The following is a 26,157-nucleotide window of genomic DNA, read 5'->3' on the forward strand; positions in this document are numbered from 1 at the left end:
TGCTTTGGAAGGGGAAGTCTCATGCAGGTTTATAGGTCTTTCTCTGTCTAGATTTTCAGGTGCTTGCAACTGGACTGCAGACCCTACCAATCACGGGCATTTTACCTTTTCTAAACACTGCAGTTTGTTAGACTAGAGCTGAAGTTGGAGGATTTTGTAGTGCTTTAAACGTGATGCATGTTTTAATGGATAAAAATAGCTGGTTTCTATTAACTGTATAGACAGTAAACAAAAAGCTTAATACTTACTAGCTTCTTTTCAGAATTCGTTTATTTTTGTCAGTTACAGTCCTAGATATACTTACTGCTGGTACAGTTGTACTCTAAGATTTGTGTTTCATATTCACGTTACTCGCAAGTAGCGTGGGGGCCAGTCGGTCCCTGGCAGGCCCTGGACACGGGCGGGCGAGTGGCTGATCAGCTGCAGAGGAGGATGCTGGAGTTGTGGCTGCAGGCTGACAGTTACTTTTTGCATCCCTGTCTGCTTCTTAACTCGCTCCCAGGGGAGTTGGGACTTGCGTCTTCCAACTTCCCTCGATGTAGAAACTGCTCCCTTTGAACTCTTGGCTGAACAGCAGATTCCTGACAATCTGTGAGATGGTGTTTTGTATGCTTCCTCGTACGCTGGGGCCAAGGCAGTATACATTCCTCTGACTTTATACAGTTATTACTGCATTTATTATCGTTTGCTATAGTAATAGCTACTAACTAGAGATTAGGTGCAGAAGAAAGCATGACAGACCCAGCTGTGGATGTTCGACAGCTGCTCTTCTTTCTGGTAAACGTTTCTATGCCCCTGCCCCTCCCCTGTGCTACTACCTTCCAGCCTTGCCCACCACAGGGCTTGAGCAGTGGGGTCACCTGGCCAGGTGACTCGGGCACGACCACCTCACCTGCGAGGCGCCGTGGACTCACCGGAGCTCTCGAGGCTGGTTGTCAGTATGAGAAAAGTACAGGTTCGCTCGTTGGCATTGGGTGAACAGGCAGGAGGATGGGCTCTTGTGGCCACAGGGTGGCTGTAGGTATTTGAAAAGGCGGGAGGAAAGCCTCCCCCTTTGGCCCCTGCACATGTTTCCCTCCCACTTAACTGGGCTTCCAGGCTTCTGCATTCAGGCCCCTATATTTTCTGTAGGAAAAATCGTTGAGAACACTTTTTTTATATAGGTAACTTTAAGACCATCATTACGCTGTGCGTAAAGAATGTACAGAGAAATTTGTAGGTATTTTTTGAAGAACAATTAATTTGTTAATGATATGTAGCTATTTAATTTTTCCCTTTCCTATTGTAATCATTCATATTTTTTTGTTGTTTGGAAAAAAAAAAGTTGATCTTTTTTTTGTCGTAGATTTGTCTGTAAAAGTGCAGGAACACAGTTATTCTATGAGAACACTGCATCTGCCTTAATAGCCACTAGTTTGTTATTGCTACAGGCTACTGAGCGTCGCCCCAGGAAAACAACCCCACTGCCGGCGGCTCTGTGCAGAACGGGCTCCTCGCATGCCCGCATCCACCAGCGAGGCCATCGCTTTGCGAGGGACGGTGGCACTGAGGGCCGGGTCCCTGGTGCGCTGACCTATCTGGGATAGGCAGCACCTGGGAGGGGCCTCGGGCAGGAAACCAAACGGTCACCAGGAAGGGACACTCCCAGGCCTCGGGGGGCACAGAGAGGTTCTTCACAGAGCCACGCCATCTGCAGTGCGTTCTGACCATTCTCTCCATGTTTGTAAATCTGTAATATACCATTCTCTGTGGCCTGTTTTTCCTGGAAGAAGAAGAAAAAAAAAAGGTTTGGCAGGCCATCTTTTTTTTGTACTTAAAAGTAGCCTTAAGAACAATAATAAAGTGCTCTTAAACCACAGACTGTATGTGTGATTCTTGGGTCCTGCAGTGACAGAGCCAGGCTGGGCGGGGCCTTCGCTTGAAGCCCCGGAGAGGGTGGGGCAGGCTCAGCAGCCCTGCCCTTTTGTACGGTGGCCTCCGATTTAAGCCCCACACAGGCTGGAAAGCTGTAATTTTAACTCTCTAGGAGAAACGTCATTTAAAACCTAACTTACAGAAATCCAACTCTTGTACGACTCAGACTCAATTCTGACTTTGGTTCCAGGCCCAAGACAAAGGATGACACCACAGAAATAAAAGTGTGGAAAGGGCCCCTGTCCCGGGTTCCACGCCCAGCTCTGAGGCTGGCACGGACATGCTCACCCAGGAGGAGGAGGCTGGCACGGACATGCTCACCCAGGAGGAGGAGGCAGATCAGCCTGAGGGGCCCATGGCAGAGCCCTCCGGCCACCCCTGATGGACACCTGGCCACAGGCTGAGGCAGACACACCACGGACTCCAGCCCACACGGAGTCGGGCCTTCCAGGCCACCACCAGGGAGGAGCCTGGGACGAGAGGCGCAGCCGCCCCTGCTTGCGGCAGGAGAGCAGGCTCTCACGTGGGGTCTGAAGTCTTCTCTGAGCCTCGGGTGTCCTGTACAGGCAGGAGGGGCCCCACGCAGGCAGCTTCGAGGATCTGTCCCTGGGCCCTGCTACCAGCCCAAAGCAGCAGACACTTGTGTCCTCCCCTGAGCCCGCGGCTGAGAACAGGCCCGCAGGTGGAGGAGCTGTCTGGGCAGCAGACTCCGTCCTCAGCGGGGGTCTGGGCTCACAGGGACAAGTTCGGTCCCTTCTTTCCTGCACGTGGCTCAGCTCTCCTGCCTCCCCCGCTCGCAGGCCAAGCTGACGAGCACTGACGAGGACCCCAGCGCTCACACGTGCCTGGGGCCCCTCTGTGGGCTTTGTGGCGCTGCCTCTGCGATGGCTGCCGCAAGGCGCTGACTTCTCACTTCCCTACCTGCTCTGTGTTGGGCCAACTCCTCCCCGTCCTCGTTCCACCCCATGGGGGTCCTGGCCAGGAGAATCCCGGGAGCCTGACTGCCAAAGGCTTGTGACAACAAGAAGAAAGAACTGCTCGTGGAGGGAACCAAGTCCCAGATCACTGGCGAGGCCGAAGCCAAGGTTATTATTTAGCTGAGAACTGGGGGGACCATGAATCATAAGAAACGGAGAAGCTCCCGGGCAGCAGAGGAAGGGCCCCAGTCCTTAAGGTATGGAGATGAGGGGACCACAAAGGTTGGAGGGGCCCGGGGCCCAGAATCACCGGTCCTGGGGGCGGCGTCCTGCTCCGGAGACTGAGAGCCCCTCGGTGGGCCGGCAGCCAGGGCGGGGGGCGCGTCAGATGGTCTCGTCGTCGCTCATGTCCCAGATCTGCGTGGAGAACGGGAGACGTTCAGAGCGTTCATTCACCCGGCGCCGCCCGTGATGCTGTCTCAAAGCCGTGCAGCTGTGGCAACAGCAAAAGGAACACGGCTGCCACCTACAGTGCCTCACAGCCCCCTTGTCACCAAGGGGCTGACCCCCCGTCTCCTGTATAACGAAAGCACGTCTCAGAGCCCTGCGGTCACTTGCCCAAGACCTCCCTGGTGAGTGAGCCCCCGGTGGCCGAGATGGGGAGCTGGGATTTGGACCGGGCCGTGCAGACCGTCCCACCGCCGCCGTGTCCCTGCCCCGCCCCGCCCAGTCCCCTGGTCACTCCCATTTCTGTGGCGCTGACCACTGCCGCCCCTCCAGAGTAAGCCCTCTGGCCACCACCGGCCCCGAGGAACGAGAGGAATGGGGGGGGGCCCTGCCCGCTGGCCCCCACAGGCCCGACTTTGTCTCTGCACCCTCGGCGTGAACCCCCGGGAGAAGGCCCAAGGCCAGCATGGAGCCCCCAGGTGCTCCTCGCACCCTGGGTGCCTGGTCCCTGAACTTACGCCTACAGACTTTCAAAATTCCTAGAATTGGTTGCAGAAGGCCACCTCAATGCTGGCAGAGCCGAGGAAAGGAACATCGTGTTTACGCGAGGCTGGCCCGGAGAGATGGGGAGTCCCCGCCAAGGTAAATATCAACACCAGCTTGGCTTTCAGTGTCGGGGACATGGAAAATAAATACAGAGAAGGAAATTTCCTCTCTCCTGAGGACCAACCGCCTGGGGCCGAGGGCTGGTGGTGGGTGTGCCTGTCACACACACCCTCACTTTCACACGCACCCTGCTGTCCAAGGACACTGGGATGAGACCACCAAGGTCCAGATGCCGAAGCAGCAGGGACGGTGCGGAGGGACCGGGGCGGGGGCCCAGCGGCCCCGCACTTCTCTGGGCCAGGCTCCCCACCCCATCATCCTCGGCGAGGCTTGAAACAGACCCCCGGGCCTGCCCCCTTGGGCGGGATGGGAGCTGGTGGTGGAGGAGCGGTTGCCTTTCCAGCGAAGGCTGCGTCGGACGCTCCTCCAGTTCTAACCATCTGAGTGGGGGAAGGGGCCAGCAGCGGGCTCGCTGACACCATTCATTTACTCTTTCACTCTCTCATTCAATCAACACACGCTGATGGAGCCCGTCCCTGTGCCACGGGCTCTGCCGACCCGGTGCAGATGCTCCCGCTTCACTCCTCACAAGGAGGGACCGGGGCGGGGGCCCGGCAGCCTGAGGGTGGCCTGGCGGCCCCGCACTTCTCTGGGCCAGGCTCCCCACCCCATCATCCTCGGCGAGGCTTGAAACAGACCCCCGGGCCTGCCCCCTTGGGCGGGACGGGAGCTGGTGGTGGAGGAGCGGTTGCCTTTCCAGCGAAGGCTGCGTCGGACGCTCCTCCAGTTCTAACCATCTGAGTGGGGGAAGGGGCCAGCAGCGGGCTCGCTGACACCATTCATTTACTCTTTCACTCTCTCATTCAATCAACACACGCTGATGGAGCCCGTCCCTGTGCCACGGGCTCTGCCGACCCGGTGCAGATGCTCCCGCTTCACTCCTCACAACAGCCTGTGATGAGGTGTAGATGGAAACAGGCTCAGAGAAGGGGAGTCAGCTAGCCCAGGATCACACGGCAAGTAAGGTACAGAGCTGGGGACACAGGTGAGAGGGAAAGGGTTATGTGAGTAAAAAGGCTGCCTGGGCTTCAGGGCTGGGGCAGGCTGCTCGGAGGAGGGGCCGGGCCAAGACGAGGCGGGTGAGCCCGGCGGGCCACGGCCCTCTCCGTCCTCCCACCCAGGCCCCGGGGAGGGGGGCCGCCAGCCAGGGCCGGGCAGAGTCCGTGTCAGTGAGCACCGCCCTCCTGCAAGTGGGTAGCCAGGGCTGTTCGCAGGACCCTGGGGGGCCAGGCCCTGGGAAGGGCTTTAAGGGGAGAGCAGGAGCCTTAAATCCATTCTGTCATCCGTCTTACTGGCTCTCAGCTCTGGGGAAGAATCCTCAGCACCCGGCAGGGCGGGCAGAGAGCTGGCTTGAGCGTGGGCAGTGGGGAGGGATCCTGGCTCTTCCCCTCGTTCCTGGCGCTGCCCAGGCTGCAGAGGGGATCAAGTAAGGCACCCAGAGGGCTGATTATGACGGGACTCTGCAAAAGCGGGGTTGCGGGGAGGCGATGGATTTTACAGAACTGCTCAGGGATTTTCCAGAACGCGTTCTCTGGGCCGGAGATGGGGTTTCTCTGCTAGGGCAGCCAGTCCTTTTGCCATTGGATGGGCTCAGGAGGGCAGCAGCAGTCTTAATTGTCAGCCTCCAGAAACTTCAGCCTCAACAAATACTGTATGATATCACTTAACGTGTAGAATCTAAAAAAGCCAAACTCACAGAACCAGAGAGTAGATGGATGGTTGCCAGGCCCTGGAGGGGATGGGGAGATGGTCACAGGGTACAAGCTTTCCGTCATAAGAAGCGTAAATCCTGAGGACCTAGTGTATAGCCTACTGACTATAGTTTATAGTACTGTATACTTTTTAAATTTGCTAAGAGGGTAGATCTTAAGTGTTCTTACCACAAATAAAAAAAGGGTCGTGAGGTGAAGGATGTGTTAATTAGCTTGATTGTGGTCATCATTTCAAAAGTATACGCATATGAAATGATCACATTGTATACCTTTAAAAAATCACACGTACAACCTAAATATATACAGTTTTAATTTGTTAGCCATTCCGCAATAAAGTTGGGGGCAGGGGAGAAACTTAAGCCTCGGCTCCTCTGAGGCTGCGGACTCCCAGGTTAGTCTGTTCCCTGCTAGGTCCTCAGCCTTCTGCCCAGCACCTGGGGAAGACGGGGCCACGTTCTCTTAATGAATAAAGGTTGTAACAAACTGGCAAAGATTTTAAAAATGTTAACACTCAGTGCTGGCAAGGATATGGTGAAACACTTCCAGGAGGATTATAAATTGGTACCGTATTTTTTTTAAGAGAAGAGATTTGGCAATATGTAACCCAAACCTTTAAAAATGTCCATACCCCAAGGAAGAGATAAATGATTTTTTTGCAGCTGATATGCAAGTATACCTAGAAAACCCAAGAAAATAAATTCTAAAATGAATACAGACAATAACGAGTATTCAGTAAGATAGCAAGATATGAAATTAATGACACAAAATTATAGCCTTCCTATATACAAACAACACCCAGTTAGAAAACATAATGAAAGAGAAGAACCCATTGTAAGAGCAATGAAAAAGATAAATTACTAGGGAGTAAACCTAACATGAAACGTACAACATCTTTAGGGAGAAGATCCTTCAAAACAGTCCTGTAACAGTCCTCACAAGCATTGTATGAAAAGTAAACTGGGATAAATGGGGATACACCCTGTGTTTTTTTGCATGGGACAATTCAACATCAATAAAGATGTCAACTTTCCCAAGCAAACATATAAATTTAACACAATCTCAGTTTTTAAAAAATCAAGTATCTTTCCTGGAGCTAGACAAGCTGGTTTTAAAGTTTATGTGGAAAAGGAAATAAGCAAGACTATCTAAGAAAACCTTTGAGTATGAAAAGAGCAGCGAGGCAGTTCTCCTACTCTGTGTTTAAACATGTCATAAAGCCTGTAATTTGGAGGGCTGTGTCAGCAGGAGCACAGACAGATGGGCCAGTGGAACCAAATGAGTCGAGAAACAGAACAGAGTAGAATGTCCAAATACACATGGAAATTTAGTATTTTAATAATAAAGGTCTGAGGAATGCGATCTCAAATCATTAGAAAAATATGAGCTTTTAAATAAACGACATAGGGACAACTGGAGAGTCATTTGCAAAAAGATAAAATTGATTCCATGCCTCACTGTATATCAGAATCAAGGCCAAATGGAGCAGAGATGTAAGTGTAAAAAAAATGAAACCATTCAAATACCGGATGCAAACATGGGTGAATTTCTTTATAACTTGGGAGTGGGGAGCCGATGATCCAAAATCTATAAACAATAAAAACAGATACAGTGGATGATGTAAAGACACACGTGAGGAATTTTGCATGGAAAAAAACACTGTAAGCACCATTGAAAAGACAAATGACACACTGGGTGAAAACATCACAACACACCATGAAGGGCTCATCCCCCTAACATATAAATAGCTCTTAAAATCAAGAAGAAAAAGACCAATAAACTGATTTAAAAAAAAAAAAACAAAACAGGCCAAAGACATGGGCAGTTTACAGAAAAAGATAAGCAAATAGCTTTTATACATAAGAAAACGTGTTCAACCTTACTTAAAAGAAATGCTAAAATTTCTTAGGACACAAAATTCAAAATTTCTGGTCTCTTAGTTAAAGACACCACTATGAAAACGAAAAGGCAAACGACAGAATAGGAGAAAATATCCACACTGTACATAAAGAGGACTCATATCCAGAATATACAAAGAACTCTTCCAGCTCAATAAAGAGACAACCTGATATTTTTAAAGTGAGCAAAAGGTTTGAACAGATACTTCACAGAAGAGGAAATACAATGCTAATAAGAACCTGAAAAGATGCTCAGCATCCTTAGTCTTCAGGGAAATGCAAATCCAAACCACAAAGAGATGGCCAAAGAGCACATGAAAAGATGCTCAATATCACTAATTATTATAGAAATGCAAATAAAAACTACAATGACATACCACCTCACACTGGTCAGAATGGCCATCATCAAAAAATCTACAAGCAGGGCTTCCCTGGTGGCGCAGTGGTTAAGAATCCGCCTGCCAACGCAGGGGACACGGCCTGGGAAGATCACACATGCCGTGGAGCAACTAAGCAACTAAGCCCATGTGCCACAACTACTGAGCCTGCAAGCCACAACTACTGAAGCCCACAAGCTTAGAGCCCGTGCTCCGCAACAAGAGAAGCCACCGCGATGAGAAACCCGCACGCCGCAGGGAACAGTAGCCCCCGCTTGCCGCAACTAGAGAAAGCCCACACGCAGCAACAAAGACACAACTCAGCCATAAATAAATAAATTAAATAAATAAATAAATTTTTAAAAATCTACAAACAATAAATGCTGGAGAGGGCATGGACAAAAGGGAACCCTCCTACACTGTTGGTAGGAATGTAAATTGGGAGCGCCACTATGGAGAAGAGTACAGAGATTCCTTAAAAAACTAAATATAGAACTACTCACTCCTGGGCATATATCCGTAGAAAAGCATAATTCGAAAAGATACATGCACCCCAATGTTCACTGCAGCACAGTTTACAGGAGCCAAGACATGGGAGCAAACAACATGTCCATCAACACAGGAGTGGATAAAGATGTAGTACATACATACAATGGAATATTACTCAGCCATAAAAAAGAACGAAATAATGCCATCTGCAGCAACATGGTTGGACCTAGAGATTGTCATACCGAGTGAAATCCGTCAGAGAAAAATAAATATATCACTTATATGTAGAACCTAATAAAAAGGGTACAAATGAACTTATTTACAAAACAGATGTAGAGTCACGGATGTAGAAAACAAACTTATGGTTACCAGAGGATGCGGGGGAGGGATAAATTGGGAGACTGGGATTGACATATACAAACTACTATATATAAAACAGATAACTAGTAAGGACCTACTGTATAACACAGGGAACTCTACTCAATACTCTGTAATGACCTATATGGGAAAAGAATCTAAAAAAGATTGGATATATGTATAGCTGATTCACTTTGCTGTATACCTGAAACTAACACAACATTGTAAATCAACTATACTGCAATAAAAATTTTAAATTAAAAAAAAATAAACCACAAAGAGACGGCACACCTTACCTTCTAGAATGGCCAAAATGAAAAATTGTGGCTGGCAACACCAAAGGTCTGCGAGAATGTAGAGCAGCAGGAACTCACCAGCTGCCGCTAGTGGGAATGGAAATGGCACAGCCCCTGAGGAGAAAGGCTGGCGACTTAAGAGTCCACATACACATCACATGCGCCCCAGCGACTCCACTCCCATTTACCCCAAGGAATGCAAACACGGGTCTGCAAAAAGACTGTGCAAGAATGCTCATGGCAGCTTTAGTCCTAATAGGCAGGGACTAGGCTCAATTTGAATGTCCGTCAACAGGCAAACAGTGACATCCATCCAGTGGACACTGCTCCCCATCAAAGGGACCAGCCACCAAGGCACACAGCAATGTGTGTACATCTCAGAATCTCTATGCTGAGTCACGGGAGTCTGACCCGAGTCTACATAAATCCATTTATATGAAATTCTGGAAAGGGCAAGACTAACCATGGTGACAGAAAGTAGATCACTTGCCACACTCACCAAACTATACACTTTACATGCGTGTGTTTTATTGTATGTAAATTGTACTTTAATAAAGTTGACATTTTTTAAAAAGCTACACAGAACATTTTTCACCTCTCAGATTGGCAAAACCCCAATACAAGTGCTGTGGGAAATACAATACAAGTGCTTGGGAAAACAGCACTCTCCTGTAACACTGCTAGGACAGAAGTGGTATGACCCACAGATGAAAATGTGGCAATATCCTACAGAACGGTTTAGGTGTCAACTCTTGACCCAACAAGCTCACTCTTCATAAAATTTGCAAAAATAAACAGTAACGATAAGCCAGAAATTAAAGTAAATGGCTATCTATGGGGTGGGTGGAATGGGCGTGAGGCTACTCTGAGCATACCTTTTCACTTTAGAATCAAGTGACTTTTGTGTATTTGAAAAACTAAAAAAAAACAAAACCAAAAGCACAGCAACAAAACCAAAATAGATAAATTGGGCTTAAAATATTGTGCATCAAAGGACACTACAAAGAAAGGGGAAAGACAACGCAGAGTGAGAGAAACATATCTGATGAGGAACCTGTATCCAGACCATTGACAACTCAATAATAAAAAGACAACCCAGTTTTTTAAAATGGGCAAAGGAGCTGAATAGACATTTCTCAAAAAAGACAGATAACTGGTTGAGAAGCACAGAAAAGACACTTGATCATCACTAGGCATCAGGAGAATGCAAATGAAAACCACAAGGAGATAACACTTTGCACCCATTAGGATGGCTTTAATCAAAAAGTCAGATAGTAACAAGTGTTGGTGAAGATTTGGAGAAACTGGAACCCTCATACGTTGCTACTGGAAATGTAAAATGGTGCAGCCACTTTGGAAAGCAGTCTGGCAGTTCATCAAACAGTTAAACATAGAGTTGCCAAATGGCCCAGAAATTCCACTCCTGGGTATAGACCCAAGAGAAATGAAAACCCAGGTCCACGTAAAAACTTGTACACGAATGTTCATAGAACTATTCATAACAGTCACAAAGTGGAAACAACCCAGTTGCCCACACCAAGCAATGAATGGAAAATGTGGTCTCTCCCTACAGTGGAATATTATTTGGCCAAACACCTGCCTACACTCCGTGGGGTGACTGTCCCCTTTTACCAAGGAGGCAACTCAAGTGCAGAGGAAGTTATGTAACCTGTCAAGGAGGCCAAGCTAGTAAGGAGAAGAGCAGAGGCTGCTTCCACTTTATCTCACCATTTCCTTACTGTTGAGCATAATTCCTTCCAAAAAACAGTAAAGGGCAGAAGCTGACATTCTGCTAGCCTGGCACCCAGTGAGTGGCCCCACGGCCAACGCACACACAGTACCCACAGCTAACCCAGGGCAGTAAAGGCCAGGGCAGCTGGCACTGGCTCCCAGGGTCCCTTACCTCTGTCCTCCAACACTGTTCAGAAAGCGGAGCCTAAGCTCCTGCCCCTTGGCTCGGCCTTTGGGCCACCGGAGGAGAGGACTGGCAGTAGCCTGTGCTGGCTGGGGGGCCTGGGCAGTCTCTGACCCGGGCCCCTCATGCTCTCCCCCCCAGCCCCCACCCTGCAGCAGTGACGGGGCACCCAGAGGAGGCGCTGCAGCCCTCAGGCCAGTGTAGGTGTGTAGTTGGCGGGGCTGGGGACACCACTGTGCATGCGGGGAAGGGGAGCCTTCCAGCCGCTGGGGCCCATCACCCGGGGTCGGGGAGCACGAGTGCTGGACCACACACACCCAGAGGGCCTCAAGGTTTCACTTGCCACTCTCCCAACGAGACGAACGCATTTCAGAGGAGCCATTTGTCTTTCAATTTCGAACTTGTGTCCCATTTCTGGACCACACTGTGCCTGGAGCTTGCCATGGACTAAGGTTTTTCTTTTATAAACACTGTAATTATCCTGTAAATGGCACGGTTATATTTGTGCGTGTGTGTGTTAAAAGTGTTCATTTGTTAAATGTAAACATTTAAAATCTACCACCATTTTTGAAACCTAGTTTTAGCATTTCTTTCTTTTTAAGATAAAAATTAAAATATCCAGATCTCTCTGGGCCTCTGAGCAGCCCTACTGCCCATTACCTCCTCAGTGGGATCCTCACAGGTACGATTTGTTCTACTGGGAGGGACTGAGAACAGAGGGGTCTGGGGGTGGCCTGTGCTGGGCACCAGGTGAGGACACTGGATTGGGCTTCCCCGGCAGACTTCCCAGCCAGGGCTCCCTCCACGTGGGGGGAAGAACGAAGCGCCCATCCTGTTTCCAAGTGGGTAACACTATAGCCATTCATCGATTCTCTCACATACGTTCACTCATTCAGAAACATTTACTGGGTAGTGCGGCATTAGGCGAGAGGAGGGGAGGGGGTTCCTTCATTTCCTGCCTGTCTAGGTGGTCAGTACTTTCCTTAAACTTATGGGAAACAATGGCGGGCCGGGGACTGGTGGGCAGGGAGCCCTGACTGAGCACTTCCAGGGGAGCACTGGGACCAGAGGAGGAAGGGGACAGGAGGCACTCAGAAAAAGGCTCCAGACAGGTTCGGCCAGAGAGACATGCCCACGGGAGGGCCGGGCCAGGCAGGGTTGCTTGGGACAGAGGACCCAATCGTGGCCGAGGCCCAGGGAGAGAGCAGGGCTGGCCGGGCTCCCCCGGCCGGTGGGCTGTGGGCCTGCGCTTGGTCCCCAACATTCCAGGTCAGAGTCGTGGACAAGGAAGGTAGGGGAGGAGGGGAGAGTGGGCAGGAGCGGAGGGCAGGCTGCAGGCCAGACTCCAGGCAATACCCTCCCTGACCCCGGGCATCCCCACAGGCGTCCACTTTGTCCCCCTGGGTGGAGACAGTGGGCTGGGATCCCAAGGAGGGAGGCAGGGCTGCTTCCAGGGTCACTCTTCCACCCTAGGTGCCCACCAGAGAACAGGGCCTCCTGTCCACAGGCATCACTGGCCCCTGGGGGCTCTTTCCGGTCTCCACAGACCCTCTGGTGCTGTCTGCACAGGAAGAGTGCAATCCAGGCTCGTTTCCGGGCCACTGGGCTCCACACCTCTCCAAGCTCACCTCCCACGGCCTTCCCTCCAGCTCACCAGATTCTAGCTGCCCCAGCTCTCGAGCCCTTCCCTTCCTCTGGGCAAGGGAGACCCCTCCCCTCGATCTGCGCACTGCAGGGCTGGTTCCTGTTCCGGGCAGGCGTCTCACACAAACAGCCTGTTCGGTTCCTCCCGACTCCTCCCCTCCCTCATTCGTCACCGCGTTTTAGTTTGCGCATCTGCCTGACTCCCCAGAGGACAGCGAGCCGCCTGAGGGTGGGCCCCCAGCCCTGGTGCAGAGCCTGGCCCGATACGTGACTTTTGAATGAACAGTGATTCAGAACCATCTGCCCTGGGTGCAATTCCACAGTGGAAAAAAGAAAGGGGAATTCTGGGTGTGAACATAATACCCAAGAATCAAGCAGTAAAGAAGGGGTCCCTCAGTCCACCTGCTGGCTGGGGATCCTGGCAGGTCAAGCCTTTGGCCTCCACGCCCACAGGACCATGGGGCAGGGCTGTGGGCATCTCCTGCCGGGTAGGCGGGCGGTAGAGCCAACTTTCCAGGGAGGCCTTGACTCCAGACCACTGACGCCCTGTTCTCCTCTCTGGGGCCCACCCCACATCGAGCCACACACCAGGCTCCGGGAGTGCAGAGTGGTGGGCAGTTCTTGCTTCTGGACTCCCGGAGGCCTGGGGGCGGGATTGGTGCTGGCTGGTGACTATGCTGTGTGTGCAGCAGCCGTGGGGCTGTCCAATGGCGCCTCTCGGGCTAACCAGTCTGCCCCGGGGCTGTTCGTGTCACATCTGGGGAGGGTAGCAGGAGGGGCCCCTGGGTAAGGGCCCAGGTTCTGAGCCCACTCCCAGATTTCCACCTGGAGCTCCGGTCACACCACGGGAATAACCCTGCCCTTTCACCATAAGTCCAGAATCTAAGAGCACAGAGCACATGCCCCCGCGTCCCTGGAGGCACCGTGTGATCTGAAAGCTTCCAGATCCTTCTCCCCTCAGACAAGGGTGACTGAAGGGAACTGCCTAGGCTGCCTGGTGTGAGCAGATGACAGCTGTCAGGGACAGATGAGAGGGAAGAGAGAGGGTACAGCATCTGTGCAAGGAAGCCGGGGCAGATGATGAGGGCTCCCAGGGGACAGCACCCACACCCGGCAGGGGACTTCCAGGGGCCCTTGCTCACACTCCATCCACCTGCCTTTCACCCTCCTTCAGTGGAGATGAAGCAATCCCCCCATGTGCCGTCCTCAGGGGTCCGCAGGCCCCTCTGATGCACCACCACTTTGGTGCCTCCCTTTTGAAAGACCCTCACCTGCCACTCTGTCCTTGTGTCCCAAACACTCTCGACCTCCTCTAGCCTGGCCTCTGCTGGACGCCAGATCCGGGAGAGGAATTAAGGCCGAACCCCTCTTCTTGGGGAACCCCAGCCCCAAACTCAGCCTTCCAGAGACCAGGCAGTGGAAGGCTAGTGGAGGGGAGGGGGATGGAGACATAGCTAGAACTTGTGTGGCAGCATGGAGCTCTAGAGGCTTCTGGTGGAGAACTTCTCACCAGCCTTTCTCATTCCCCCCGGCGGCCCCCCACCGGCGCTAAATCAGGGGCCCTGCGTGCACTGCCTCACGGTTCCAGGAACAAGGTTAAGGTTTCACTAGAAAGAAACTGTGGTGGCCAAGGGAGCTGACAGGATGCAAATAATGATTTACAGCAAGTACCCTGGGCAGCCGATGGGGAGGGAGGAAAGGCGAAAGGCAATGCTTTCTGGGGGCTGCAGCAGCGGCAGGAGTGGGGTCTGTTCCCCCACCCCGTGTGGCTGCAGCCCCCACAGCTGATCAGAGGCACACGGAGGGAGCAGGCAGGGCCCATGCACACAGCGTCCTGCACGCCACCTTCAGGGCCTCTGCCCCCATCCTCCCTGCTCCTCCCGCCCACAGAGATGCTCTGGGCTCCGAGTGACAAAGAGGAAATGATCTGAAGGAGACAGCCTCACGCCTCAGAACCTAGATCCAGAGAAAAAGGCCAACACGCCAGGCCGGCACTCAGGAATGCTGGGCGGCACCTGGCCGGTCCTCACGTCACCGCTCCAGGCACCAAGAACTCAGCTGACATGGGATACAGGGATAGGATGCCCTGGAGGGGGTACCAGGGGGCCATCATCTTAAAGGAGGCACAGGAGGGAAGCAGAGGAAAAGAGGCTGCTGCGAGCAGCGACCACACTGGAGATGCAGACCTCAGGTGACACCACCCGGTGACAGTCCACCCAGGCTTGTTTCCACCTTCTGGGGCTCCGTGGGCCTCAAAGCTAAGGCAGAGGGATGTGGGTGGCAGGGGAGAAGGCATGGCCATGGGGGGCAGGGGCTCAAGCTGCCCCCGGGCCAAAGAAGAGAAACTGGTGGCCTCCCCACACCATGGGGGGGCTGGGCGGGACAGTGTGGCCATGCACCGGAGGGAGTACTTAGGCAGGCGTTAAATATGTTTTAATGATGTGAGAAAATGATCAGAAATCTCTGAAAAGAGAAAATAAAACTCTATGCTCAGTCTGGCCCCACTGACATACATGCTTGGTGAAAAAAAACGGCTAGGAGTAAAAAGCAAATCAGAACAATAGCCTCCGAGTGGTGGAATCATGGGTGTGAGTTTTGTTCTTTATTTTAGAATTTTTTTTATAATGCTCACTTAGGACTTCCATGATCAGAAAAAAAGGCTGTGTAAAGAGGGGGGATCCTGACGCTCCCCAGGGAGTGCGGAGGTGAGGGTGTGGCTCTGCACAGGGACTCAGTGCCTGTTGGTTTCTTGTGTTTTTCCCTCCCAGGAAGTGCTGAGAAGCAAAATAAGAAACCTCCTGCTAACGATGGGGGTGGGGGGTGGGTGGGATGCTGCCATTTAACCGTGGACCCCCAGTGAGATTTAAGCGGAAGACCCCAGCCGGAATTCCCAGCCCACAGTGCAGGCTGCCCACCACCTCCCGCTGTGATTAGTCTGGAAAACGGGGCTCAGGGCCCTGCTATATATCTAGCCCCCTCCCTCCAGGCATGTCCTTAAATGAGGACCAACATCTAAGAGCTCTAAGGAGGGTTTACAGCCGGCTGAAAGACGGAGGTGTGACTGAGTTCTGCTGTGGGGAGGGCCAAGAACGGGTAGCAGCAGGTTTGGGCTCTCAACCCCTCATCTCTAAGGAGGGAGGCTCTCCACCAGCAAAAGCAGCAGCGACCGACAACGGCGTGTGGATTCTGCACTCGGACTGGGGAGTAGCGGGGTTCACTTTGGAGGCGACGTGAGGCGCGGAGGGAGGGGGTGTGAGGGAGAAGGCTGGCCAGGCCCTAGGCCTGCTTGCTTTCTTCCTGGCTTCAAAACACATTTTTCAAATTAGGTGGTAAGAATACAGGGCAATTTCTGTGGCACCAACATACTTTCTTTCAAGATATGATTTATACGTTTGGCCCACATTTTAAATGAAAAGGTTATTGAGATAAATGGCCGTGCTGGAGGCTGCAAAATGTTTTCCATTATGTAGTTCTTCTTTTCAGTTCCTTAGAAAACTTTCTGATAGGGGCCCCATAAAAAGGCGGACACCTTGGCATTTTCGTTCTCTACCTCAAAGCGCTTTTGGGGTCAACACTGGAGAGGGGGAGATGGAAGGGAGGAAAGCGTGAGAGCTCAGAGCTCCAGCGTGAAGTGAATGCAGCATCTAAACAGACTCAGACCAGACTTGACTTGGTACCAAGCGGGAACTTTGAAACATTAAATATGCAAATGCAGGTGCCCTGGGCTATCCGCAGAGGGCCAAGATTCAAACCGCAGGCTTTCTCCTGAGGGCCTGGCCTCTGGGCCTGACCACCAGAGACCTGGAGATGAGGCAGAAGCTGTCCCCTGGACTTTGTACCAAGCTACAGGAACCCGAGAGTGCAGTACTGATATAAGGGTGGAAAAAAATAGAGAGTGAGAAACAGACGCACACATATATGGGTCGAATGACTTTCAACAAAGGTGCCGAGGTAAGGGGAAAGGAGAGTTGTCTCAACACATGGTGCTTGAACAATTAGATATCCACATGGAGAAAAATGAACCTTGACCTTTATCTCAAATCATATGTAGAAATTAATCTGAAATGAATCATGGACATATATGTAAAAGCAAAAAGCATAAAACTACTTCTAGAAAAGAACATTAAAAAAATTAATGAGACTTAGAGGTAGGCAAAGAATTCTTAGAATACCAAAAGTATGGACCATAAAATAAAAAATTAATAAACTGGATTTCATCAAAATTCAATGCTTTTTGAAAGACGACATTAGAAAATGAAAAGGCAAGCCAAAGATATTGAGAAAACACATGCAATGCATATATCTGACAAAGGACCTGTGTCCAGAAAATATAAAGAACTCTTACAATTCAATAAGAAGATAAACAACCGATTGGAAACGGGCAAAATATCTGAAAGAAATGTCACAAAAGAAGATATATGGACAGCAAATAAGTACATGAAAAGATGTTCAACATCCACTACTATTAGAATACTGAAATAAAAACCATATACCCACTCAAATGGCCAAAATAAAAAAGACTGCCAGCTCTAAGTGTTGGCCAAGATGCAGAACAACCAGAACTCTCATACACTGCTGATGGGAAGAGATGGTACAGACACTTTGATAAACAGTTCAACAGCTTCTTAAAAATTAAATATACACTTATATGATAACCCAGCAATTCCAGTCCGAGGTAATCACTCAGAGAAATGGAAACAAATGTCCACATGAAGACTTGTTTAACAAGCACACATTGGAGCTTTATTTTCAATAGTCCCAAACTGGAAACAAATACTCATCAACAGATGAGTGAATAAACAATTATGATATAAAATGGGATACTATTCAGCAATATGAAAGGACAAACTACTGACCCATGCAACAAAATGGATAAATCTCAAAAATTTACTGAACAAAAGAAGCCAGACAAAAGAGTATTCAATATATGATTCCAAAAAACAATCCTAAAATTTGTATGGAACCACAGAAGGCCCCAAATAGCCAAAGAAATCTTGAGAAAGAAGAAAAAAGCTGGAGTCCTCATACTTCCTGATTTCACACTATACTACAAACTACAGTAATCAAACCAGTATGGTACTGGCATAAATACAGACACACAGACCAACGGAACAGAATAGAGCTATTATTTGACAAGGGAGCCAAGAACACTCTGGGAAAAGGAGAGTCTCTTCAATAAATGGTGTTAGGAAAACTGGATAACCACATGCAGAAAAATGAGATTGGATCCCTATCTTACACCGCTCACAAAAATTAACTCAAAATGGATTAAAAACTTAAACATAAGACCGGATACTAAAAACCTGATATGGAAGAAGCTCCTTGACATTGGTCTTGGTAATGATTCTTTTTATATGACACCAAAAGCGCAAGCAACAAAAGCAAAAATCAACAAGTGGGACTACATCACACTAAAAAGTTTCTGCCCAGCTAAAAAACCATAAAATAAAAAGGCAATCTACAGAATGGAAGAAAATATTTATAAATCATATGTGAGATAAGAGGTTAATATCCAAAATATATAAAGAACTCATACAACTCAGTAACGACCACCACCACAACAAAACCAAACAATAAACCTAACAATCTGATTAAAAAATGGGCAGAGGAACTAAACAGACATTTGTCCAAAGACATCCAGATGGCCAACAGGTACATGAAAAGATGCTTAACATCACTAATCATCAGGGAAATGCAAATCAAAACCACAATGAGATATCACCTCACACCTGTTAGAATGGCTATCATCAAAAAGACAACAAGTAACAAATGTTGGCGAGGATGTGGAAAAAAAGAGAACCCTTGTGCACTGTTGATGGGAATGCAAATTGGTTCGGTCACTATGGAAAACAGTATAGTGGTTCCTCAAAAAATTTAAGAGAACTACTTTATGATCCAGCAATTCCACTCCTGGGTATCTATCCAAAGGAAATGAAAACAGGATATCAAAAAGATACATGGGGCTTCCCTGGTGGCGCAGTGGTTGAGAGTCCGCCTGCCGATGCAGGAGACGCAGGTTTGTGCCCCGGTCCGGGAGGATCCCACATGCCGCGGAGCGGCTGGGCCCGTGAGCCATGGCCACTGGGCCTGCGCGTCCGGAGCCTGTGCTCCGCAACGGGAGAGGCCACAACAGTGAGAGGCCCGCATACCAAGCCTGCGCGTCCGGAGCCTGTGCTCCGCAACGGGAGAGGCCACAACAGTGAGAGGCCCGCATACCACAAAAAGAAAAAAAAAAAAAAAAGATACATGCACTCCTGTGTTTACTGCAGCATTATTCACAATAGCCAAGATATGAAAACGTGTCTGTCAACAGATGAACATGTAAAGAAAATATGCTGTATATATACTATTCAGCCATGAGAAAGAAGGAAATACTGCCATCTTCAACAACAAGGATGAACCTTGATGCTAAGTGAGATAAGACACAAAGAGAAAGACAAATACTGGATGATATCACATATGTGGAATCTAAAAAAGCTCAACTTGTTATAACAGAGAATGGAATGATGGTTACCAGAGGCCGAGGGGCTGGAGAATTGGAGGGTACAAACTTGGAACTAGTAGATAAACAAGTCCTGAAGAGCTAGCTCACAGCATAGTGATTATACAAAATGATATTGCATCATAAACTTCAAAGCTGCTAAGAGAATAGGTCATAATTGGTCTCAACACAAAGAAATGATAATTATGGGACATGATGGGGGGTGGTTAGCTAACACTGACGTTGCAAAAATAAATATATCAAATCAACAGGCTGTATACCTTAAACTTACACAATGTTTTATGTCAATTACATCTCAATAAAAATAAATTTAAAAAATAAAAATAAAACAAATAATATGTTGCATTTATATGAAACCCTAGAAAATACAGATGGAATCTGTAATGGCAGAAAACAGACCCTTGATTGCCTGGGCCTGGGTGGTGGAGGATCTGAGTGTGAAGGGGCCCCAAGGAAATCTTTACCTTTTGGGGTGATAGACATTGTCCATATTTTGATTATGGTAGTAGTTACACAGGTGTGTAAGTTTGTCAGAAATCATAGAAAGGTACACTTTTACATATATTTTACTGTATGTAAATTACACCTCAATAAATGTGATTTTTAAAAATTCAGCAAAAAAAAAGCTAAAAGGTGTGTGTGGGGGTTCACAGAATATAAATACATATTTATAATAATTGCCAAAATATATAATAAGAGGTATACTGTGACTTTTCCAAAATGGGCACGAAGGCAGAGGGCGGGCAGTCCCCAAGTGGGGCCCCCTCCCACCCTTTCAGCACCCAGACTGTTTCCCAACCGCTTTACTCCGAGTGTAATTTTCCAACCACTTTGAGCGGAACAGAATCATTACGGTCTAGCATGCTTGCTTCTTCGGCTAGACGGCAGGCCTTCTCTTACCCTGGGTAGGAGTTCCCCTTTAGTCACCAATCGACACCCCATGGTTTAGCCGAGGGGTAACAAGCTCTGCCTCTGAAGCCAGGCTTCTCGGACTGCATCCCTGCGCTGCCACTTACTAGCTGGGTGACCTCAGGCTATTTACCTAATCTCTCTGTTCCTCTGTTTTCTCATCTGAAAAGCTAAGGCAAAAACAGCATCTCCCTCATAAGGTTGCTGTGACAAAGGACTGAAAGTGCTCTGAACAGTACCCGACATTGGGTACAGAGTAGTTGCTGTTATTTGTTTGAAATTATTGAGAACACAACTTAACAACCTGGAAAAAAAAAAAATCCCTGTTGACATCATGAACAGTTTTCGGTAAACTCGTATAAGTTGTGGGTAACTGATCTCATAGAAGAGCCTAATTAAAGCTTTTCATGCTGAAAATACCACAAACCTGTTTCCTCCTGTCTGTGATATCATTCCTTCACCTGCTCAGTCACAAGAATTATCCAGGGCCAATTCTGTGTCATATTCAAATATGACCCTCTTTAATCTCTACCACACCATGGTGTCTTTACAGATAAAAGACTGATGGCTCAGAGGGCAGATGACTCAGCCAGGGTCACACAGCTAGACAACAGCAGAGCCCAGATTCAAACCCAGGTCTCTCTGCTTCCATGCCCCATGCTCTTTCGCCACTGTGGCTTCCGGCAATAAGTCACTGTGAGGCTCCTAGGGAGTATCTTGCCGGGAGAACTATCCTCTGAAGGGTAACTGTATGACAGAGTCTGTGCTCGCCTCAGAAAGGCCTTCTTGGGACTTCCCTGGTGGCACGGTGGTTAAGAATCCGCCTGCCAATGCAGGGGACATGGGTTTGAGCCCTGGTCCGGGAAGATCCCACATGCCGCAGAGCAACTAAGCCCGTGTGCAACAACTACTGAGCCCGTGTTCTAGAGCCCACGAGCCACAACTACTGAGCCCACGTGCTGCAACTACTGAAGCCCGCGCCTAGAGCCCGTGCTCTGCAACAAGAGAAGCCACTGCAGTGAGAAGCCCACACGCCGCAACAGAGTAGCCCCTGCTCGCCGCAACGAGAGAAAGCCCACGTGCAGCAACAAAGACCCAACACAGCCAAAAATTAAAAAAAAAAAAAAAAAAAAAAAGAAAGAGAAAGAAAGAAAAGAAAGGCCTTCCTGAAGTAGCTAACAGGTCACGCAGAGAGGGCAGGATTGCTGGGCCTGTCCTCTGGGCTCTCAGCTATCATTCATCCCAGCAGAGCCCCCATGCTCTGTATGACACTGGGGCTAAACGTGCCACAGACCTTCTGTCAGGTTCCCGTGATGCTCCGCATGGTCAGTCAACCCTGGGCTCCAGGTTCCGCCTAGTGGGGTGGATAACAGAGGCCATGTGAGGTCACACACACCCTTCCCAGGCCCCACTCTGTTGTGGCCACAGCTTGGCTCGGCGGCGTTGGGTAGGAAGGGAGAGAGGTGCTCCCACGTTCAGATCTGAGCTCTGCCACTGAACAGCTCTGTGATCTCAGGCGAGGTTACTTCATCTGTCTGAGACTTAGTTTCCGCCACCACCCTCACAAAGGTTGTCACGGGTAAATAAAATACGAACGGAAAGCACTCACCCAGAACCTGGCATCAGACAGGCCCTTAAGAAATGTTAAATGAATCTGAGTCCAACTGCGCTGAGGCCACAGGAACACAAGCCCTCTTGGCTACTGGCTGAGGACTTCATAATGGACACTGGTTTTACATAACATCTCCCTCATTGCTACATTCAGACCCTTGAGGGAGAATGGTGCCTGAGACTGGGAGATCAGGAAGAAATACAATACTCTTTGTGGAGTATCCAGCCAGCCAGCCACTCATCCATTCAACAAACAGGGAACACCCATCGCATCCCAGGCCCGACGCTAGGCTCTGGGTGTGCAGCAGTGATCGGGACAGATACGGCCCCCACTCTCAGGAGGCCTCTGACTGTGTGAAGCTCACGTTCTAGTGGAGGCGACAAGAGACTAGCACACAACCAGAACTAAGAAGATAGCTCCAAGACATCTAAGTACCATGAAGGAGAGGAAACACGGAGTGTGAGATGGAGTAACAGAGGAGCGCTTGCTTTAGACAGGGATTTTCTGTAAGCCCTCTTGGAGGCAACATTTAAGCTGAGATCCGAAAATGGGAAGGAGCCAGCCCATCAAAGAGCAGAGGGAGGGTGGCTCTTGGTGGAGGGACCGGCAGGCGCAGAGATCTGAAGGCAGGAACGGGCGCGTGTGCTCCAGGGACTGACGGCAGAGGATGTGGCTGCGGTGGGAAAGCTCAGGGCAGAGGGTCTGTGACGAGAGGGTCCATGGTGAGGAGTCTGGGTTTATTCTAAGCCACTGAACTTAAGCAGGAAGCAACGTGATCACCGACGGTGCCAGGAGAAACAGAGAGCAGTGTGCATATCTGAAGTCTACCTTGGAGGGAGAACCAGCGGGCTGAGCATAAACAGCTAGGAGCAGAGTCCTTAAACGTCAGAGCTGGAACTCATCTTACACACGTCAAGTCCCCCCGCCCACCGTTACAGAAGGGGAAAGCGAGGCCCACAGAGGGGACCCGGCCTAAGCAAGGTCATAGGCGGAGCTGGTGTGGAACCCTGGACACCAGGGTGGTCCTCGGCTGCCCTGCCCCGGGCCAGAGCCGCAGGCTTGGTCCACGCCCGCGGAAGGAGAGGTGAGAGGGTCCACTCTCCCCGGAGGCCCCCCACCGCGTGCGCTCACACAAACGTTTACTCTGAAAACAAGGGCAGTGACCTCCGCGGAACAAACATCCTCCCTAGGTGCGCGTGAAACTCTGCACCTCTCTTGCGAAATGGAGGTTTTGGCTTTCTTCCTCTGCACTCCCGGTAAAGGTCCTGGGAAGGCACAGACCCATCCTGAAGTCCAGGCTCCATGGCCAGGACAAAACTCCAAGCGTCAGTGGTGATGGTCACCGTTGCTGGAGCAGGCTGCGGGCAAGGTGGGGCCCGCCCCCGGCCCTGCCGTCTCCAGGCCACCGGCTGCACATTTCCCAGGGGCTGGCTGTGCCCACTAATGGCAGTCCATAAAGACATTCCTCTTGCTACCTAACTTGTCTCTAATGAGCTACTTCCCAACTCACCAGAAGGCCCTCAGCTCCCCTCCAGTCCTGCTTCACCTGGGTCCTGGGGACCGGCCTTCCAGACTCCCACTACCCAGGCCCCAGCCCGGAGAGGCCCAGAGAAGCCAGGGCCTGGCTGACCTGCTCAGGGGAGGGGGTCTCATCCCAGCCGGCCAGTGTGGGCGGCAGGCTTGGGCGGGGCGGTTGGGTTTGGGGGTGCTGCCCCTCCCACGTGGAACCGCCTTTTCTCCGCCGAGGGTGACGAGCTTCGGGCTCACAGTTCGGTGGGATCAGCAGGAAGTCTTTACAAGGGACAGATGTGTTTCACCCTGAGAGCAAGGGTACGGGGCTAGCGGGAGCCCTGGTCCTGGGGGTTCCGAGGTGCTCTGAAGGCCCTGGGAAGGCAGGCTCGGGAACGGCCGCACGGCTCTCCCAGAGACAGAACGAACCGTGCCTCGTCCCAGGCTCCCCCATCCGCGTCTGTGCCAAGGACCCTGTGAATCTGAAAACTGAGAGGGCCGAGCCCTCCTCACAGGAAGGCTGCGTGCCTCAAATGCCAAGTCCACCTGCAGAGCTGGGTCCTCCCACTGGGCGTACAGCTGTCCCCTCGGTCCGCGGGCCTGAGAGCCCCTATCAGGGCGGCTGTTCCATCACCACCTCCCACAGCCTGTCCAGCTCTGCGCGGGGCCGATGCAGGACAGCCTTAGGGTGACAGAGGTTGGGACTCCCCCGTAGGGACCTGGGAGCTGGGCGAGGCGCCCCTGGGGACATAACGACCACTACGATGGGAGGGCCTCTCCTCTCGGCAGTGTTCAGTCTGGCCAGGAGGGGAAGGCACAGCAAGCAGGGTGTCTGACAGACGGCCCAGGGCAGCGGCCTGAGCGAGGGGACAAACGGCCGGGCACTCCGCTAAGGCTCTGCAGAGGATGGTCCGGATCTAAGCCCTGAAGGATGGAACATTCCAGAAGGAATGCCAGCATGGCCTCGAGGGAGGCCCCCATGTAAGGAATCCCAGGAAGAAATCAATCGGCCCTTTTGCAGAAGGCTTCCTGGAAGAGGTGATTCACAAGCAAACGGGGGTGTGAACGGGACCCGCAGACGGGGTGATACCAGGCAGCCAAGGCACCGGGGCGAGGAGTGCAGGCGAGGACTGGAGGCCAGGAATGAGGCTCCTGCAGGGAGGGCAGGGAAGGCTTCCGGGATGGGGGCTCGAGGCCGGGAGAAGCCTCCGGGCTGCTGGTTGGCTAAGGCCCGCTGAGCTGGGCCACCTTCTGCAGGTGGGAGGTTCTTAGGTGGTCCCGAGGTGGCCAGGTACGTGACGGCAGGCAGTGACTGGGGCTCTGTCTCCAGGTGGGCAGCAGGCCCAGCAGACGGAGCCAGGAGAGAGCAGCTGCCCGCTGCGGGTTAAAGGACTACTGCTTCAGAGAGGCAGGCGATGGGCCACTGGACACGCCGGGTCATCTGGGGCTCCAGCACACGGCCTGCTAACAAACAGTGCAGCAACCTCAGTGTCCAGTCCCTGCCGGGTGGCACGTACCACCAGCATGAAGGACAGCCGTTCAGGAAGGGCGCTGCCACCTTCCAAACTGCTGGGCTCTGGGGAAATGCCTTCTCCTCGGTGAGAATGTCTAACCCTGGGGGCAACACAGGGCCTGGCTGTGAGCAGAAGACGTGGGGACAGGCGGTGAGGGCCTCTGTTCCAAGACAAACAGCGTGCCGAGGCAACACGGACCATGCCTTTCTTTACCTTGGCAACATCCTGCCCACACCTGAATATAGACGCCTGTGCAGAAGGCGCATCTGCCTGCTGCCACAGCATCGGCATGGCCCGACTCAGAGCAGAAAGGCTCAGTGTTCAGACTCCAGAAGCTTTTCACTGTGGGTCGCTGGAATCTCAAGTTCCTTTCTTGTTTGGCTTGACCATCCTCAGAGGCAGGTGAAACTGACAGCCCGCCTGGCCGAGGGGCACAGCTATGCCAATGGGCTGGAGAAGCCCGGAGGCCCACGGCCCCAGCTCAAGGCTTTCCTCTGCTCAGTACTTTTCCAGCCCAGACAGCTCAGAAGTGCCGCAATTCTTGACCTCTCCTTTGTGGCTACACGTTTCTGATGGTGAAAAATCTGGGCCTCGAGATGCGCTCCAGGTTTTTTCTAATTGGCCATAACTTGAAAGAGCTTAAATGTTTAAGGGTGAAAAAGAAACAACGGTTCATTCTCTTAATATTTTTTAAAAACCCACTTCATAAACCGTTCAGAGTTTTCCGCTTCAAGCCTCTTTCATTTTTCTCTTTTCTCTCTCTTGGTCCGATGATAAACAGCAGGCACTACATTCAGAAAGTTGCATTTTGGTTAACAGAGAAGCAAGAACTTTGGCTACAAAAAAATAACATCTTCAAAGAATCAGCTCAGCGTATTCCCTCCCATCGCTTCTCTCTTCTCAGAAAGTAGTTTGTAGTGATAGTTTTCAGTCATCTCAGAAAAGTTTCTGCCTCAGTGTGTTTCTGTAATGGCTATTTTTTTACAGAATGGGGATTTTTCTCAGTGGTCCCAAACTATCAGGAGAAGAAGGTAAATCTAAGTTCATTCTGGGAACAACATCAAACCCAAACAGAAGAACAACAGAAAGCAAGCTATGCATGGGCCTAACTCCTTTAAAATCACACTTAAAAATCACTTTATCTTTCTTAATAAATTACTGCAAGCTGGACTGGGAAAAAAAATCGCTCCAGAGGAGGTTTACAATATAAATAACCGCTGAGAGATCATTTTCTTTGTTTTTCTTGGCAAGGGTCTTGCTGGGTCTAAATGAACACGCACAGCCATGCTGAGAGGCGCTGGGGATGAGGGCTGGGGGCTAAACAGCTCAGCCCGGGCCAGCCCAAACCAACCTGCCCTGCAGGCGGCACCGCGCTGAGTCTGTGGCGGGGGGGGGGTGTGCGATTCCAGGTCAGGGACTCCAGGTGAAAAGCCCACTCTCTGCTCTGCCTCCAGGCTGTGCCTGGCCCCTTCTTCCAGTCCT

The 26,157-nt window shown here is 50.8% G+C and overlaps 1 protein-coding gene across 1 annotated transcript in view; it reads right to left on the reverse strand.

Moving 5' to 3' along the window:
• Positions 1-52: 52 nt before the first annotated feature.
• ATG7 (autophagy related 7) overlaps positions 53-26,157 on the reverse strand; it is a 253,122-nt gene continuing 227,017 nt past the window's right edge. Inside the window, exon 19 of the mRNA XM_028478750.2 lies at positions 53-3,248. Within this exon, the coding sequence (XP_028334551.1) occupies positions 3,216-3,248 (33 nt within the window). The 3' untranslated portion in view covers positions 53-3,215. The remainder of the gene's footprint in view (positions 3,249-26,157) is intronic.

This window comes from Physeter macrocephalus, chromosome 18 (genome assembly GCF_002837175.3).
Source record: "Physeter macrocephalus isolate SW-GA chromosome 18, ASM283717v5, whole genome shotgun sequence".
NCBI classification, from domain to species: Eukaryota; Metazoa; Chordata; class Mammalia; order Artiodactyla; family Physeteridae; genus Physeter; species Physeter macrocephalus.